General features: G+C 39.5%; 1 protein-coding gene across 5 annotated transcripts in view; it reads right to left on the bottom strand.

Annotated features, from left to right (window-relative positions):
* The window catches only part of ankrd12 (ankyrin repeat domain 12), a 51,114-nt gene that overhangs the window by 9,031 nt on the left and 21,919 nt on the right, over positions 1 to 20,164 (bottom strand). For 2 of the 5 annotated variants that reach the window (XM_069191616.1, XM_015353496.2), the window contains exons 2-8: positions 15,655 to 15,768; positions 8,194 to 8,344; positions 5,620 to 5,688; positions 5,162 to 5,308; positions 2,572 to 2,772; positions 1,416 to 1,558; positions 1,140 to 1,287 (exon numbers count right to left, since the gene is read on the bottom strand). In XM_069191616.1, coding sequence (XP_069047717.1) covers positions 1,140 to 1,287; positions 1,416 to 1,558; positions 2,572 to 2,772; positions 5,162 to 5,308; positions 5,620 to 5,688; positions 8,194 to 8,344; positions 15,655 to 15,714 — 919 coding nt within the window. In that variant the 5' untranslated portion in view covers positions 15,715 to 15,768. The other 3 variants (XM_015353497.2, XM_015353498.2, XM_015353499.2) reach the window with 3 other exon arrangements.

The following is a 20,164-nucleotide window of genomic DNA, read 5'->3' as shown; positions in this document are numbered from 1 at the left end:
GGGTCAAATTAGCAGAGCAACAGACTAGGTACAAACTACCCACCATCCAGTTCTCAGGCTGGTCTTGTTTCTGTATTGTAACGAACGCTCCCAGTTCTGTGTCGGCAGCTTGGGGAAAGACAGGCTGGAGCCGACTTCACAGGCTCCCTCACGGTTTTATTGCCCGTTTCTCTACAGTGAGGTGTGCTTACCACAGAGGCAGAGAGAGAAGGTGCAGGCTCAAGGAAGAGGAGAGTTTGCCATTACTGTTCTTCTTTTAGTTGATCGATGTTATTTAAAGGGGAACTGCCATCCCCATTTCTCAGACCCGATATTAAATCTTGGTAACAAAATAAATGAATTGAAGGCATAGAAAAATTGTACAACTTTCGAACTAAGCTCAATATTGCGAACTTTGTGAAAGTTCTGTAAGTTGCCATGTTGTCGCAAAACTCCTGGTCACGGGTTAGAGGGAGAGTTCGCAAGTATCAGCTGTGATTTGATACTGCCCTTCCTGCTCACTAGTCACTGTGATGACTAATGTAATGCGATGTACAAGCAAATAAGTACAGGTTGTGCAGCAGACTTTTCAACACAGAAGTGTTCCAACGTGGTCTACACGCAGAGTTAACAAGTAAGTAGTACGTGTTGGAAAAGTCTCGAATTGGAGAGAAATATTTCTATTGGGTTAAAAGAGATGTATTCTCAAGCCTGCTTGTTTACAATGTAATGAGGCAGCGTTACGTCATCGTACGTTTTGTTGCCTCGTTCTGAATTGCAGAATATGGCGCTGCACATACCTGGAAATTTTGTCACGAAAACTGGAGGTTTTAGAATTTATTGTGGTTTGAAATGCAATTATCAATGCTGATTCTTTCTAACCCCAAAATATAAAAATAGCACTTCAGTGCCCCCTTTAAATTAATCTAGAGTCAATGCCTTCAATGATCATATAGGGGAGACTTAGTTAATCATTACTTAGTCTTTAAACCATACATACTATAGACTGTAGTTCATCATGTGACAATATTGGAGTGGACATGATTATAGGAGAATCTGGCTACCTGCAATGGTTCTATACACAGGGCTTGTGAAAACCTTACTGTATATATTTAAACACAATATTTAAGCATTAAGTCTTCCAGCGCTCATCCACAAACCTGAAGAGCTGTCTTCTTCATCAGAAAGTGGAATTTCCCCCTTCAGCAGGTGCTCCAACTCCTCTGAATCTGCAACATCGACTGGGCGCTCTCCTCGGTTGTTTGCTTGGAAGGCATTGCCACCATGACGCAACAGCAGCTTCACGATCTGCAAAGGACATTACAAACCATTAGTCCTACCAAGAGCACTCCCTGCAGTCATGCGCTGATGTAAAAATGCTGAACTACACCAAGCGTCTGGCACGAGGGAGAAGGGGGTATGTCATCACTACTCACATCCTTGTGTCCACTGCTTGAAGCATCATGAAGTGGTGTATCATCATCTAGCCCCTGCGTGTTCACTTCGGCTCCTGCTGCAATCAGGACTTTGGCAACATCATAATAACCCATGTTGCACGCTTCGTGCAGTGGAGTCCACCCTGAGGACATTAAAATAAAAATTATTTCTGCTGGCCTGAACATAATATGTACAAATACGTAATACGTACCAATGGCAAGGAATGTAATCTGACAGAAAAATAAGAGTGACGGTAACAGTGTATTTCACACTATGGAATATAGCTGAACCCCCCTTTCCAGACACTGACGTTTTTGTACTGTCCGACGCATTATGAAAGCCTAGATCCAAATGATGCAAATCACCAAAATGATGCTTTCCCATTTTCATTCGAATATTAGGCAAACTATTATTTTTCAGCTGGGCAGATCAATACCTTTTATGACAGCTTTAGCATGTGCTTCAATGTCTATTCAACCTCCTTCAGTTTTGTGAAACTACATTTCTAAACTAGTATGGTATGGCAACATTCTTACAGGTTCATTTTTTAGCTAAGCATTTAGAACACTAAGTAAAACACCTACACACCTGCTTACTATTTTAACGTTCTTTGATCTAACCACACACTTAAAATATGCCAAAATAAAATACCAGAAAAACTATATTAGCAATATGTTCCACCTTTAACAGAATTTAATTTTTTTTAAATTCAAAGTGAAACCAAAAGAATAACCCTGTAGTTTCTGTTATTCACTTTCTGAAAAAGTTCTGAAAAGGTAATACAATTGTTATAATTTAACTTTATTCTAGGCATGATTTCTTGTATTCTAAATTAAACTACGTTTTATTTTTCTATTCTAAATAGTGGGACAGAGCAAGTTGTTAGGGACTTAGATTAAAACTAAAAACGTTTTCAAACTGCAGTAATGGAGATTGTACTGTATTACAAACTGTAAATTGGTACATTTAAGTAAGAGGCAAGTCAATCTTTGCAGCACTGTAATTAGACATGTAATTACTGCACTGATCAAAAAACCCTACACCTCCCATAATAGGCAACTGAGGAATACAAAGTAAATATGCATGCTCTTAAGATGGGCCTCTCATTTGAACTGAAGAATTATCATTTCATAGCAAAGAGTCTTCTTCTCTCACCTGCAAAGTCTTTAACATTCACATCTGCTCCCAGGCTGATGAGCTCCTTAACATGCTTGACATCCCCTCGAATGGCTGCCATATGCAATGGAGTCTCTCCTCTTTCATTTCTCTTGTTCACTTTGTCTTTTTGCCTAGAAGACGTGCTCGGTATTTTCTTTTGCACTGGTGTTGCCTGGGATGGATGATTAGGAGTAGTGTCTGTAAAGCAAAAGCAATACAATGTGTCAGCAGCAGTACTAAAAGTTTCAATACTATAAATACATAATTGGCCATAATTGACCACTCTCAACATTTAAAAATGAACAAGAATTATTGTAGCTAGTATTCAATGATAAATGCAATAAATTGCATATTGTCAATCCTAGGATTGACACGTAGGATCACTCCTACATGCAAATAATTAAAAGAAAATGTTTAAAAAGTTCACCAGGAGTCTCAATGCCAGCATTTCAATCAACCTTTCTCAAAGTCCTAAATCAACAAAAAAATAACATTGTTTCCACACTCATTTTCACTGGAATGTCTATAAACAAAATGTTTTTACTTAAATCAGCAACCCCCCCATGCCTGGTTGAAAACAATATACAATTTCCATGACATAACTGAATACACAAGAGCCACTGGATAAATGAATCATAGATGCCGGCTTCATAAATACTTTGGTATGATGCTCTCCCACTTTGCAATAGATTTCAACACCTTAAATGTTGATGAGGCTAATCTCAAAGAAAAGATTCTCTTTACTATTATGAGCAGCATGTAACATATTACTTATATCTACATAAGTATCATAAAAAACATCCTAAGAGTACAAAAAAACAAAATACGTATGACCAGAAATACATATGACCTGTGATTAAAAAGAAAGGTACAACAGAAAGAAGACAGACTGACCGAAATATTTTTTTTCACAAAATACCAAAATATTTCCTTCATAATGCAAGTTTTTTAAAGATTTTCTCTAACGCTACACAATTGGGCACAACCCATTTTTGGTTACATAAGGTGCCACTGCTGGAACTAAATTGATCCGTAAAATTCTTTCTTAAATACAAAAATCATACACAATACACTGGCAAGTAAATAAAATACATTATTCATGCTTTCTGGGCAAAGAAAAAGAACATTCCTGGAAGATTCTCAGCTTCTGAGTTCTGGGTTTGATACCAGTTCGGGCGCCTTAAATGTGGCATTTGCTTTGCTTTGGTGTCTTCCCCACCATCAGGTCAAGCTATCCAGACCAACTGGCGCATCCAAATTGCCACCCTACGTGGGCAACTATCAGATTGGCATTCTAGGGCATCCCCCATCCATGCATGAAAACCCTTATTACCTCACACTCTGTCACGGTTTGGGATGATCTTCAAGAACTAATGCAGGACTGATGCTGAGCTGAGAAGCTGCTCATGAGATCTAGGAGCCACTGTGTGGCACATCTGTAGCCCCTCTCCCCCTTTTATCACAAGGCAATTAGAAACTAAACCTGAACCGAACGCTAGTTAATACTGTATGCAATAATTAATGCACTTTTTGCACTACTTTTGCAGTACATTGCACAAAGTTTCCCACAAGTGCTGTCCTATTTATACTGTAATCCCTCTATACAGTGTTATTTCTGGTTAATTTAATAAAACTGATTAAATGGTAACCAGAATCGGGTAAAATAAAAACTGCATTAACAACATGATTTTTGGTAAACTGAACTGACGGTAAAAAAGTCACTATCGACTCACTAATAATGCCAAGTTTGAGTTGAGATCACATATCCACGAAACGGGAAATAATGAAACAGCAGTACATATAGTATAAGTATATATTTACTTGATGAATGAGAGAATATCTGCCTATTTCTGTGTGCGCTCTCTATAAAACAGTTTAAATGTTTAAAATGGCTACATTTTTAAGTGTTTAAAAGTTCATTTCAGTGCTATTAAATATCGGTAAAGGTCAATAAGAATCGTGACTACCCACTGGTATGCATCCCTATATTTTCCAAAAGAACTGCACAACAAAGCACAAAAACAAAGGCAAGGAAGACACATACACACAAGGATGCCTAAGCCATGTATGAGTTATAATTTAGATCAGCGTTTCGCAGCGTTTTCAGGCACAGGATGATTTCTCTCCCTTCTTTTAAATTGAACAAATGTACTGCATGTCAGTCACTTAACATGGATTCATAATTAAAAAGTCACATCTAACAAATTACATAACAAATACCTGACCACGTATTTAATCTGTATCATAGCTTCGAAAGGAGGACAATCAGCACATTTTAATTCATCACTGTTTAACACAAAGTATTTGTATGAAGAAGCAATTACAGGATTTGCACGTAAACATTTCTGGCATTTCCTCACGACGTCCGCAAGTTATCAGTGAGAAACAGTCTTTACAATTTTCCTCACACAAAGCCATGTTAGAAATTATAGGAACAGTTTTCATTCAGGATTGAATTCTATGGTTTTAAAGTCAATTTGAGAGGATATTTAAAAGCAGTGAACACAATGGCATCGTAAATCTTAACATATTACTGCATATATTGGAGTAACAATAGATGAAAAGAAAGCATTATGGCTGGTATAACCTGGACTGTTGTCTCTTGCTGTCATTTGCATGAGAAGTGCCATCTGCTTGCGCTCTGAAAGAGGATACCCAAACATAATGTTGACCGGAGTGGATTTTTTGCTTCCCGTTTCTTTCTTTACTTTCTTCTTGTCTGGACCGTCTTTATCTGTAAAATAAAAGGACAAGATTAATTTTATTTTCTCTGATCTCTTTAAAAAAAAATGCATAAATGAACTGCAGACTGCTCTTACCCGACACAAAAGGTTTCTTTAGCAGTCTACGTTCACTCAAAAGACTGTTCAGTGTTATTACAAGCTTTCTATTAGAAATATACCTAATAAATCCCATCCACTTGCATATTGATTTACTCTATAAGCAAGGCAGGGCCAAGCATGGTCCACTCAGTACAGCAGATGCATTTGTTTTTAGGAAAAATGTGATGATCAATGATAGGGCGAAACTGGTAAGCCATTTTACCTGAGTAAATCCTGTAAGATGGGATTAATCTTTCTCCCCAGGTTTCACTTGTGTGTCCTGGATCTGAATCTACAGTGCAAGCAGAAAGAGTGGAAAAGGACGATAGCAGCGAAGGAAAGCACCACATACAGAAAAACAGACTGGGATCATCTGTTGTACCCTGAGGACCAGGACCGGATCTCCGATAGCTATTATCTTTCCAGTCTGCCTCGAGAGAGGATTGGCAGCAGAAACAGAAGAACACCAAACACTCACAGACACTTCAGATCGCTAGAGAGTTCAGGTAGCGGACAAAAAAACAAATAGAAACACCAATGTAAAGTTGCTAGAAGGGCACTGGGCTACCATATGTGGCCAGTATGACCTGTGTGCACTGTGGCATTGAGTCTACCAGAGTCTCGAATTACACAGGGTGGATGTGGCAGCATTCTTCCAGAAGAAAGCTATTGAACTCACACCTGGTTGTGGAAAATGCTACCTAAGTCACTGCTGAAGAATAAATGCTCAACTGGGCAAATTAGATTTGGTGAAAGAGAGGGCCATTAAGATATGAATAATATCCATGTCATGCTCATCAAATTTTGCCATCGAAAGGAATGAGAACATGCAGACTAAGCCTGAGGCAGTCTGTTGCCTTTGCTCTTAGGACCACCGGACTCGCAATCCAGGTATGATAAGGGTTGTGCTCTGTAACCCAACTATCGTATCAAACTCTGTGGAGTTCTCAGTGAATCATTTTTAAAGAAAAGGCCTGCTCACGCCCCATGTTATAGGTGTAGCTGTGTTTGCTCACCTATTTCACCTCGCACTTGAAATTAAAGGATGGATGTCACATGTCCTGGAGTATGCACTTCTGCCCACTGTTGCCCTTTTCCAATACTGTTTTCCCTTCCAAGTTCCCTGCTGACATCCCCTAAGACACTGTTGCTTGTGAAACACCAGCAGGTTGAGCTTTCTTGGTCACTGAAGCTTTTGCCAAACTCACCCCAGCAATCACCCCTCTTTCAATGTCTCCTGATGCGGCCATGACAGTCATAATTATATGCACCTAAGCATGCTGGGATGTTATTTGCTTCACTAGAACAAGTCACACCCTTGCTCTCAACATGCTTGGTGATCCTCATTTACCAGGCGTTTCCATTGTTTTTGTCTGCTACCTGCACATAAGCTTCTAGACGATCCCTTGAAACATTTCCTCAAACAACTGAGACACCTTAATAAAGCCTGTTAAAATTTACATTTACTCCAGTACTGATACAACTCTATATGGTGCTCTCCCACGACAAACTGCATTTATAATGGTAGCACGTAATGGCACAGCTGAATACAGCTTTTTACCACAGATCATAAAATCAGCATTCTGTAATAAACTTTCACGCAGCTGAGACTGTAATAACCTTTAAAGGGGGACCCAAAAGACCTGACTTTTCCGTGAATAAATGGAGAAAAAGTCCATGAAATCAAACTTTTAATATACACGCGACTTGACCTAAATACATGGACACCATTATAGATATAAATTGACCACTATAGATTGAAAATAGATAAGTTACTCCAGTGGCTCCATCTGTAACTTTTCAATAAACAAATGGTTAATGAAAGCTGACAGGGTTTTGAGACAGAACAGTTATCCACCTCAATAGAAATCTGGATACGAGTCCCAAAGCAGTGCGTATTTTACATTCAGCTACACGCTGGATGAAAGTTAGACTGGCTAAAGTCAATTTACAGATTTTTAAACGGGAAAACATCTTTCTACCTTCAGCATCAAACTGAAATCTCAATGCCGAGTCCTTACTTTATATAATATCTGAAGGTTAAGTGGTTGACAGATTTTTTAAAGTAATCTCCTCTGTTTTAGAAAAGGTTAGGTAAAAAGTTCTTGAATACCATATTCACTACAAGGACTATGTTCGAACCTTCCACAAGTGACAATTTCCAGCACTCTATAATTCTCCAAGATGTGATTTTTGAGAGATACCCTGAATGAAGGAAGCACCAAGATGTGAAAGTAACAGCATCACAACTGAACCAATTCAAAACTACTGAGTGCATTGTGAAGAACCACCTTAGAGGACTCTGTAATACAGATTCTGTAAGGAGCTCCAGCTCAAAAGAGCAGGACTGCTGCCCTTGTCCATCCAATGTACAAACCTGTCACTACCTTACATTAGACCGAAAAGGGACACTACAAGATATCTTTCAAACACTATTTATGATGGCAGACTAAAGAAGGGCTGATGTCTGCTTATTTAGGTCAACTCTGCACCTTTTGTTTCCCTTAACCGACGATGCTTTCTCTCCGCACATTAAGAAAACCTGCATAAAATTGTACGCAGGTAAATATAGTGGAGCGATTTTTAAAACTTATTTCAAGCAGTGACTTGACAAACAGCGCATGCTCAAGGTCTGCACATTTCAGAAACAATCGGCACAGTAAAATAAAACACCCCCAGTGTACGGTCTGTGTGTGGACTCTGCAGAGGAAATGCTTTAGTGGCCTGCCACAAGGGGGCAGCCGAAGCCAGCTGGCGCGGCCCCTGCTCGCGGGGAGACGTCTCGTGTGTGCCGTACCTGTGTCCGAGTCCCGCTCTTCATGTCTCGGAGGACTGACAGTAAAAGGAAGCTTGCGTTTCATGGAAGACTTCTGTTTCATTTCCTTCCCTAGTAACTCGCTTCGATCCACCTTTGGAGTCTTGGTGAAAGGGGAAATTTTATCCTTACTCTGGAAAAAAAAGAAATACCTTTAAGTAAAATTCACACAAGTCATGAGAATCCCTCCCCCATCACGCCCCACCGCTCTCATTCTAACTGTAAGGCTTTTGGGTTAATAACAGAGTGTAAAAGGTTGTACTGTTAAGAGATATGTAGAAGGTAGAGGTTTTTCAACTTGTTTCTGAATGAACATATGATTCCTTAAAAATAAGTAATTTTGAAGTACAAGTAATGAGGGTTTAATTAACAAATAGTTCTAGAATATTTGTCTTACAAAACAAGTCAATTAAAAGCAAGGCTTATATATTTAAATATAAATATAAGAAATATATTTCTGTCTTCTTCAGATTGAGCTCAGTGGATTACATGATATACACAGTCTCAGTAACATAAACATGGGCTTTGTAAGAAACACATTAGTGGACCAGATAAATGTGAAGAGGAAACAGAAAAGACCGATTGTTTCCAAGGCTTCATAATTAGCTTCTTAATGAATAGCCTCCTGCCAAAAGCAGCTCAAGGGTCAGCAAACAGACTGAACCTCTGCTAAAATTGCTCAACTAGCATAAGTGGATGTTCTGAAAAACATCGCATAAAGCTCTAGAAACTCAGAATGTGAAGTGTCCACTATCAAGCCCTGGCGGCAGGTGCTGCTAACCGTGCACTCGATCCTGTGGAACGGTGAAACCCGGGCAGAGGCCCTGCCTACCCTGGAGCCTTCCCACCTGAAGTAGGCCGTCACCTGCTTCCCCTGCAGAACTATTTCAAATACAGGGAACCCACATTGTGTTTCTCCCTTCAGGGAAGGCGAACACGCCCTTTTAACTCTTATAACTTATGGCAGAGCAAAGCCACTTCCTCCTGTAGCCCTGAGGGAAATTCGAACCTTCTTCCCGGGACTGACCCCAAAACCAGCCTGACTCCCCGACTAGCCGATGAGCTGAATGGAAAATCAGACACCTTCTCCCATGTTCATTCCCTATTTATAGAGGGAAGTGACTGAACAGCTGCAGGACGTCCGGCTCTTGCTGTTGCGTGTGAATGTCTACACTTCTACGCTCTCCGACGGTCTCTCAGCTGCACACCTGCGCAAAATGTCACTGACAGCTCACAGTCACCACTACTTAAGTTTCAAAATTTGTGTTTCTTACAGATGTAGGATGACTGAAAGCTACACCGAACCCACTCTTTTCTATAAAAAAATCAAGTCTGAGACAAGTGCAAAGGTCACACAGTTTATTTCCTTTTAAAGTTCAACTATCAGGCAGGAACAATGTAAAAAAAAACTTAATCTCAGGAAGTTGTTACCCACGCACATTAAACAGCCTGGAAGTAGATAGCAAACCTTCCAAAATATTTAAATTTATAAACAATATTTAACTAACTGTGGCATTTTACAATTCATTTGAAGTCTTAGCTGAAAAGTGAGCACCAAAGGTTATTTAAAAATAAATCAACTGACCAAAAGTGATAAACAATTTCAATTCCCTTCATATGCTACAATATTTAATTTAAGCTCTTTTAGCTGAATTCCTCTTGCTGTCGGCTACTATCGCACCTTTGCAAACTCTTTCTGTTAAAACTCCACTGGCACTCAAAAGCAAGAGGTGGAACTTCAACATAATATTCCTTAAAGTACAGTAATCCCAAGCATTAATGTGGAAAGTGCAAAAAGTGTTTTATTTTTTAAAGAAAAACAATAACTCTGCATTTCTGAAATTCAGCCTACTACTGACTCAGTTTGGTAACAAACCCTGTGAAACAGGATTAGCCTCCTAAAGATTTATTTAAGTAGACCAAGGATGATCACAGAGCTCTTGCATCGAGAGGTGTTTACAAGGCTACTTAAGATAAATGAAGAAGCACAAGCGAAACATGAAGAAATCAGCTTGGAAGGCTGCTCACACAGTACGGATAAGAACGTTCAAATAAATCTTGAACATTGCTTGAGAAGTCACATGAAAATACTTGTATTCAACATTTTAGCCAGCAGGTCCTGCTATTCTTTCAACTGTATTCTTTGGACCCTTTTTTACTATGAATATTAAACAGTTATCATGGTACTGTACTGCTCCTCCAATCAGTATTTTAAATAAAGTATTTAAAATTACTTAAATGGCTAATTGTGTAAATACATAGTTTAAATTTGATAAACACAAATATAGATGAAGTCAAAATAAGCACTCCGTTAAACATTGACAGACATAAGTTTCTAAGACAAGGGAATGTACTGTCAATTCTATTTCAACTCTCCAATTAATTTTTCAGAAGTTATTCTTCTGAGCATGCAATGTAAGCGCATAACACAAGAGATCAAATTGTCAATCACGTTGTTCGTAAATGCTGGCTCACTCATCACTATAATCAAAGAAGACTCCCAGTTCAATAATGAAAAAAAACTGACCTCTTTTTACATATACATAATCATCTCCAATGTTCATGAATGCGCCAAGGGGTCAATTCAGAGTTACCAAGATTAATGTTCCTCAGGACCTCACAAAGCTGCATGCAAACTGTACAAAAAATTCTAGCAAATGTTGGATCTTAAAGGTCACTTATCATTTGGGTAGCTCTGTTAAAGGTCAATCCCATGACTCAGTTTCACTATGGTGATCTTCCTGAGGGATTTCTAATCTTCTCTCATCATCTCCTGGCCGAATTGGTTTGATCTCAGTTCCATATTCGATAGATCATACATTGCGGCACAAGGTAACAATTAGCAGCGTTAGAATTTTCTCACAACACAACACTCCCATCCACAGGCAGGGTACTTTATGACAGAGCCACTATAGTTAGACCTACAGCCCAGCCTTTTCACAGCACTGCCACATGTACTGAATAGTGAGTATGTGTTGATCTATGTCCAATAATAAAAATGCAGGTTTGTGTCACATACACCACAGGCTTGGAGTTGAACAGACAGGTGATTACTGAGTGCTAACAAGCAAGAAGAAAATAAAACATCAATATTAAATCAGCAAAAAAATGGAGCATCACAAATGTAACTATTTGGCATGCATGTTTTCTGAAAAAGTGTAGTCATGGATTTTGATTAGATGTTGGACTAAGTGGTGAATCAAGGTTCAGTATAGATGACTGTGTTGGACGTCAGGTGCTGTGGCAGTAGTTGTGCAAAATAACACTAACTAATGTGCACAAGAGGCTAGTCGATGGCGAAGTCCAAGTGTGACGTACTGGACAGGAGTGACTAGTCATTACAGAACTTCACTCAGTTATTACTGATCAGATTCTAGGTCTTTCCGGCGGGATGATGCTCACTTCGCACGTCATGTGGTCGGCCTCATGAATTTACCTAAGCCATGTCTGCTCAACAGAATGTCAAAGTCAGTTAACCTGCTACAAAAAACCCAGACTTCCTGACAAACTTTGCAAATTTGTTTCCACTGCAGCATTACCACCGTATAAGCCTGGTTGTGCCAGATCTGCACTTGCATGGGGACCTCCAAGGAAAACCCTGCTGCTGTTTGAAGTAGCCCCCCTACAGCTCCCCCTGAAGCAGTCCCTCTCATCGTTCTACATGATGTGCCGGGTGGGGAGCCTGCTGGCATCCGATCCAGCTCAGCGCTGCACTGTGGGGCTAAATGAAGTTTGTCCTCTCCGACCTTTTCAGGGATCCTTCTGGGTGAAAGGCACTATACATAAATGCTAATTAATAATAGGTGATTAGTTTCTTCTGAGGCTTAGAATGATTCAGCAACAACTCTGGGAACCAGGCAACGTGAAAGGTCCACAAGCCACAGGAACAAGTCTAGGGAAGCTTACACTTCCATCATTCCCTGGAATCTCTCACTTGCACAGTCAGTGCAGCTCTACAGGGCCAATGCAATGCAAACTAGGCCATGCAGTCAGTCAAGTGATCTACACTTCCTAGAACCTTCCTGCTTAGAAAACTGCGGACAGGAGGTCCCCGAACCAGTGCACACAGATGCCCTTTGTTACCAAGCTTGCGAGAAAACAGAAGCTGTGAACATGTTTTAATTTGAAACCAAACTTCTCGGTCAAACATTTCTCAGCAAGATCACAAACTCGCTTACCGCGCTGCAATAAAAACAATTATCCTAGTTTACAATGATTCCGAAAAGAGAACAGAATAAAATTTGCCAGAGCTGTCTTTTCATTTTCTCTTCCAATCGTGGAGCTAGCACTTGAGGGTGTTTATGAAGAAAGTCTACGACAGCTGACTTTAGTAATGAAGCTCTCATGTGAAGAAATATGATTTACTGCCTCCTAATGTCTATAACCCTGCCGGACCAAATAAAAAAAGATTTCCCCTCCCCAGGAAAACAACAAATCCCGCTTTCATCTTCACAGGAACCTGCACATCTAAACCTCCTGTGAGTCACTGCAGTGCCGCAACGCGTGTAAAGATGAAGGGCTCAAAGAGCCGGTCATCCCAAGAAAACCACCTGCCTCCTCGCATTTTCCCAACGAGGGTACGGCAATATTCGCACTACGGCTCTTCAGTATGGCAAATTTCTCTGTTTTTATTAGTCAGGTGATTGTTTGTTTACTTCAGCGCCAGTGTTCAAGGCACAAAAATTGGCAGATGCCACAGCATCCTTTCCACCATTTCGTTAGTACTTTGTCAAAACTTTCAAATCACCAGGGAACAAACTCACAGCTTTTGTGAGGCAGCTGCAGCCTCCCTTCTCAGAGCTTTCTGACTGGGATAAGGCATTGTTATTCTATCAACATCTGCTACTAAAACAAAGATCACAAAGTCACCCAGGGAACACTGCATTAAAAACATCAGTGCAGTGCCCAATATTTAACTAGCGTCTTATGGGTTAAAATATATTTAAAAGGAGGAATACTGGAAAGTTGCTTTTAAGCAGCTTGTGACTCACTTGACAGGCCTCCTCTGATTTAAACATTCATGTGAGGACTCGTGCCGTCTGGGGTTTTTTATTTTTGACAGCGCTCGAGGGTCACTCCCACGGGCAGCACTTCGGAAAGTGTAGCTGAGTGCAGCAATCTTTGTCAATGTTGTGAATAAGAATATCACCGTTATCTACTTTTCTTTTCTTCCTCAGTCACCCTTGTCTTTAATTTTTTATTTTTAGCTGCTCTACATTGCGATCTACAAACGGGACTTCCACTGCGACTGCTGCTTCTACTGCCGTCTACTCACCGATGGAATTCAACTGAGGACTTTTAACCACCTGCTACTGCCTTGATTCAGGTTTCTTTCCCAGTTTTTATCATCGTTGCAGATTCCACGAACATGTTTTTTTTAATAAAAAATAAAGCTTTTCATTATCTTTTTCATGATGTGAGCTACACAGAAATCTGGTACTCGCATAACTACTGCTTTGTTTGCATTTTTATACAATTTATTTTCCTGTTAAACTAATTCCCAAGTCAGTTTTCTATTGTAACATCCAAATCGTCAGAACAGATGCCAAACACGTACAATATACTAGACTAGTGATATTTAATTGCAGCCATATTATTGCACAACTTACTTGCACAGTGAAAACAATATTTTAATTTTTGTTGAAGTGGGGCACAATTTAATTTTTTGTGTACATTACTAACCTAGCCAGCAGCCATATAACCCTTCAGCTCACCACTGGCAGCCCACTGAAGCTCAGCAAGTGTGAGCCTGGCCACTACCTGGAGGGGAGACCTCCTGGGAAAAACTAAGGCTGCTGCTGGAAGAGGTGTTAGTGGGACCAGCATGGTCCTGCAATCCATTTGGGTCCTAATGCCCCAGTATAGTGACGGGGACACTATACTGTAGTGGGCGCCATCTTTCGGATGAGAGGTTAAACCGAGGTCCTGACTCTCAGTGGTCATTAAAGATCTCCGGACTTTTCTCGATAAGAGTAGGGAGTTATCCCGGTGTCCGGGCCAAATCCCCCCCCTCGGCCTTTACTGTGGCCTCCAAGCCTCCTGTACGGTTGGCTTGCACTGGCCCTGAGATGGACTGGGCGTGCCCTGCCTTGCGCTCACTGCTCGCCAGGTAGGCTCCGGCTTCCCACAACACCGTGTGGTATAAAGCGGTTTGGTAAATGACATGAGTTCTGTGAATTGTACAGAAGACGCCACCAAAAACTATATCCTAGTGAATCTGCTGAAGACAAAATTCAGCTGGTAGTGGTATGGAGACTTAAAAACAACTCTATTCCAAACTTGGTGGATATAAAAAAAAAATGTAAATAAGCTCCAAAACACATAGGATCTTTTCAAACTTATGTACAATTAACAATATTAAATATATAGGCTTTAAATATAAGAACAATGAAATAAGCACTGGGAACAAAATAAGAACCTTCATGTATTCAAGGTCATAACATAACTCCTGCACTTATTTTTTTTTTTCAAAAGTTAAATATATTCATTCATAACAGATTTCAAAACCATGTGTTGTTCTTGTTAGTGTTGGACAAACATACAGTGCCTTGCAAATATATTCAGACACTTGCACAGTTCACACATTTTGTTTTTTGCATATTTGTTATATAACCCACTCCATACAGTCTTGGCAAAGAACAAAAATAAAAATACAGACAACTAATATGAAAGAAAATTGGAAAAGTCATGACTGCATAAGTATTCAAACAGTTTGCCGTGGCAAAACGAAAATAATTTAGATGCACAAAATAACAAGCAACACAATTAAACGAATGGCCACAGTGTGCAATAATAACGGTTCTCAAGATTTCAGAATAAAAGCACCTGTCCTTGGTCAGCTAGTGAATTTCAAGCAAAGACTCAATCAAGACTTTCAAAGCAAGTCATTGAAAGGCACAGATCAGAGATACAAAGAGTACAAAACCACACTGAGGTCTCTGAACACTGTCCCCTGAATCCCATGAACACAGTCCACTCGGTCATCCAGAAGAGGAAGGTATCATACCACCCAGACACTACCTAGAGCAGTCTGTCAGTCAAAGCTGGTGAGGGATTTTTAACAAGGCAATGATCCAAAGCTGAATCCTATGAGATTTGCATCCTATTGAGAATCTATGTAATGACTTGGTAGTCATCATATATATACACATCTCCCAAGCAAGTCGAAGAACATCTCCCGATAATGGGCATAAACTGCAACAAGCAGGCATGCAGACTTGGGAGAGACTCATCGCAAAAATCTTTTGTGAGTAATTTCTGCAAAAGGCACTTCCACCAAATACTGAGTTTACTTGTTTGAATACTTATGCACTCAACATTTCATTTTCTCCCTAGCTTTTGCTGACATTTTCTGTAACATCTTCCACTCACACTGGCTCTGTAAGAAAAATGAAGAAAAGGCAAGATGTATGGCTTTTGCAACTAATAATAGAAAAGATGTACCTTCTTTCCTGTTTGTTTTTCTACCATGGTGTTGTCTCTGTCAGTCCCAGGTTTGGCCATTTTACAGCTCTTAACTAGCTGCAGCACTCACACATCAGCCTTTTCATTATGCACCTGAAAAATTGAAAATATGATTAGGACGCTTATAAATGTACCACCTATAAGAAAACTGCTGGCGCATTACATTAAAAGGGTGATTCTTATCCTACTTTCAACTGCGAGGCAACAAACTTCTTAATCACTTCCTATTCATGAAAATAGGAAACTGCATTGCTATAGTAAAGATTAATGTTCTTGCAGCATAATCTAAAGAAACAAGTTGCATTCTAAAAACACAATAGGTTCTAGACATTAAAAAAAGGAGAATTCAAGGAATTCTGAAAATCTGCTGAACACACGCAAGGAATCTTCATATGTTCAACACCTACATCAATCACCAACATTCCTTCTTTTTGCACAGATCTCCAAAAGTATTGTTAGATATTGTTGAAAAAACAGGATTCATATAAAACACGCATCATGTTAATTGCTCACATCCACAATGTTTAAGAGCAGCGCAGTAATGGGTGAACATATTTCAACACAAAGGTTTACATAAGCCAACCACTGACATGATAAGTTGAGCTATAGGGGCTCTGTGCTGGAAACAACCACTGTGCTAATTATTTTCCTTCTTTAATTGGATGACATATTTGGAAGCGTATGGAAAATATGATTATATAGAAAATGACAGGCAGATCCTAAAACGTACCATTCAACCAATCTGATATTTTGTATTCATGTAGAAATAAAGGTTAAACAATAACATGGGGGAAGCATGGTGGGAAAATTAAACTCCCTTACTGGTCCTGTTCTTAATTTCTAGAAATTAGCACGTTCAGAGACCAGCTGTAGCTTTTATTGTTCAGCAAAAAGAGTTGCGTTTTCTCCAACTGCTATACCCAAGACTAGCATGCCATATATACAGTTCTGACACCCAAACATCTACCAATTAATTCCTTTACATAACAAATCAAACTAATCATTTCATGCTTTTACGATGCTTGCAAAAGCACTAAAAACAGTCAGAAACCTTTGTGCAAGAAGAAAATGTTCTTTCTGTTGATACAAAGATGCACAATTCAACACTGAAAGTAGAGAATAAGCAGCAAAACAATGACAACATGGAAGTCAAACTACTTGCACAGTGACCGTGACAATTCAGGACACACATCTCGATTAAAGCTGTACATAAGACACAAAATACTTTGTGTAATGCATTTCCATAAAAGAATGACATGCGATTTAAAAAGCTGTAATTTACTGATCTTTATTTAATGCACATGTTGAGCCATCATTTATTTGTTGAACTAAAGCATATTTATCTAATGTTAATCTTAATAAAAATAGAGTTGGAATCAATTTTTATAAGCTACAGTGATGGTGTTTGAAACTATCAGATATATAATTTTCCTAAACCCTACAATCTATGCAATTCATGATTCATACTGTTAGCTTGACAGAAATACTACAGACCAATTCTCAATCCATAAGATGGAAACCAAAATTCAACATTCAGTATGCAGAAAAATGAAACATTCTGACTTCCCTCACAAACATCCTGCAAGATCTGGTAGAAATGTTCAGTTTGTTACATGATTTAACCTACTAGTCCTGGGAAAAAACACTTCAATCTAAAATACTCTCGGCACAAAAGCTCCTTCAACCAGAAAACCCACTACATGCCTCAAGCTGTTAACCCTAATTTAAACTGTCAGCAAACTCAGCCTTTTAATATTGCATTTAGCAAAATAAAAACATGAATGATTTTCAAATTACAGTGGACTGCTCCCATCTGAGAGCCTTAATGGGAGTGCTTCAATTAAACACCAGGCATACCAGCTGCAGTCACTGCCTATAAGGCAGGAGTGTAGCAGTTCTTATTTATTTTAAATAGGCATTTACATGTATAAGTTTGCGCCAGCTGTAATAAAGAGCCTAATAAAGAGCACAACAAGCACTTAAGAGTAACTGCTGACCCGGTATCTTCTTATGTTTCAAAACAATTGCTCAGACATAAATGCAAATACTAACAGTACAAGCGCAATGACCAGCCAGAGTGCTATATTCCAGCTACAAGCGAATACATGCACACTGTTTAGAGCGCGAGGGTTGTAAGACAGCGCACAAAGAGGCCATTATAACACGGTGTCAGCAGAGATTTGCTCCCAACGGCAACATGCTTTGGCATCATTACCTTACCGGTAATAATTCCAATTTCCAGATACTGGGGGCTCTATCAGCGGCAAAGCAAACAAAATCAGCTCAGCGACTGTATACTCACTCCATGCTCTCAGTCGTCGGGTGCTTAACCAGGAAATTGTGATGAGTTCTTCTTCTGGCTATTTCACCCATCTTTTGGTTTCACTTTATTATTTGAGGTTTCATTTTTTTTTCTCTTCCTCTTCTTGAAAATAGAGCAGCATCGAAGTAAGCGTACTAAGGTACGCCTCTATTTGCATACCCAATAAAAAACAGATTGAGTGGCGAGCCTTTTCCTGTATTTAACATACTAATTTTTATTATTTGCCACTGCCAGAACATACAGAAATGCCATCTGTAGCAACTGACAAATAAATGTGCACTAGAGGTGCTTTTTTCACTACCATATTACAATAGTGACACTTGTCTATACTCTGCACTGACTCTTTCTTCTGTTCTGGGATTTACAGTATAATGAAAGATTACTGAGCTGGTATTTTGGAATCTCGAATGGAAGCAAGAGTTAGACTATCTGAACTGCAAGAGGAAAACAAAAATGACCCTGCAATATTTTAAAAACCTTTTTGTAGTCTGGGAAGGCAAAAAGCCATACCTTTTTGTTTAGTGTTGTCCTGTAGCCAGAAAGGAACTTTGTTTTCTCTTACATACTGTCTTAATAATGTGAACACCACCCCAAGGCGCTGACAAACATATTACAAAAGGAACATAAAAACAGAAAAGAGGAGTCTTAAATGGGCGTATGGCTAGATCACAGAAGAGTGAACAAGGCTCAGGTTTGTATTGCTCTTAAGCGCACTGAAGTCTGTGCAAACAGCTCTAATAAAAACTGTACCTTTAAAGCTAAACAAATCATATGTTGCAGACTATACTGATTGCAAGGTCATGTTAATTCAATTCAACAAACCAATGTCACTTTATATCTCACCTCTGGAGGACAACCAACATTGTCAACACTGCAAAGCTCTCAGAATAATAATAATAATAATAAATCTTAATTTTATATAACGCCTTTAAAGGTGGCTTCTCAAAGCAGAATGACAACAACAATAGATAAAAAGATACACAAGAATACACAAGATAAAACACAATTACAATATACAGAGGAGACCGTGGATGGTGGTACTTGGAAAAGCAGAGGGGTGAAGAATGGAACCAGTTAAGTAAAGGCTCTTCAAAAGAAGGTTTTGAGTCTGGATTTGAAGGAGTGTAGAGAAGGTGACTCTCTGATATCCTTGGGTAGAGTTCCAGAGCTTGGGGGCATAACAGGAGAAGGCCCTGTCACCCACAGAGTGTAGACGAGCTTGGGGGACAGTTAGGAGACCAGAATTAGAAGAGCGAAGGTTGCGAGGTGGGGAGTAGGGCGATAATAGTTCAGACAGGTACTGAGGTGCTAAGCCATGCAGAGCCTCATAGGTGAGCATGAGGATTTTACAGTCCACACGGAATTTGACAGGAAGCCAGTGCAAGGACTCCAGGATAGGAGTAATGTGATCACTTGCACTAGACCTGGTCAGGATCCTGGCTGCTGAATTTTGGACAGACTGCAGTTTGTTCAAAGTAGATTTAAATACCCCAGCGAGTAGAGCATTACAGTAGTCAATTAGAGAGAACACAAATGTGTTGATCAGCTTTTCAGCCACAGTAAGTGGTCTAGTGCATATTGTGTAATTGTGTTTTATCTTGTGTATTCCTTTTATTGTTGTCATTCTGTAAAGCGCTTTGAGAAGCCACCTTTAAAGGCGCTATATAAAATTAAGTTTATTACTTGCCTTAAAAAACTATTAATAAATTACATTGTACAACAATTAGCTGAAGAAATAAAAACATTGAAAAATAATGGAATCAAATTCATCACCTACTTCTGCATACTAAGATAAATACTACACTCTTTAATCTTGTGGAAGTCCAGCAAGATAGGAGGAAAAATTACCTTCACACTTAATTTTGTTACACATTCACTAATCTGCTGTGTGTATTTAGTGAGAGCTAAGAAGTGAAGTTTGTTCATTTGCAAGGATCTCATCAAGAAACCGATGTGAGTTACTTTAACACAGTATTAGCAATACTGCAGCAGAACGGTTGAACCACACCAGTGCTTATCACAGTGTCACACAGACAAGCCCTTGAACAGTGAAATTCCTTGGCATCTCGGGGGCTCTGTGGCTGAGGATCTGTGCCTGTGGCTGGAAGGCTGCCGGTTCGTATCCCGCAGCCGGCAGAGGAATCCTACTCCATTGGGCCCCTGAGC

The sequence above is a fragment of the Lepisosteus oculatus genome, chromosome 6 (assembly GCF_040954835.1).
Source record: "Lepisosteus oculatus isolate fLepOcu1 chromosome 6, fLepOcu1.hap2, whole genome shotgun sequence".
Lineage (NCBI taxonomy): Eukaryota > Metazoa > Chordata > Actinopteri > Semionotiformes > Lepisosteidae > Lepisosteus > Lepisosteus oculatus.
Note: the sequence above shows the minus strand (reverse complement) of the source record. Positions and strands in the feature narration are given on the sequence as shown.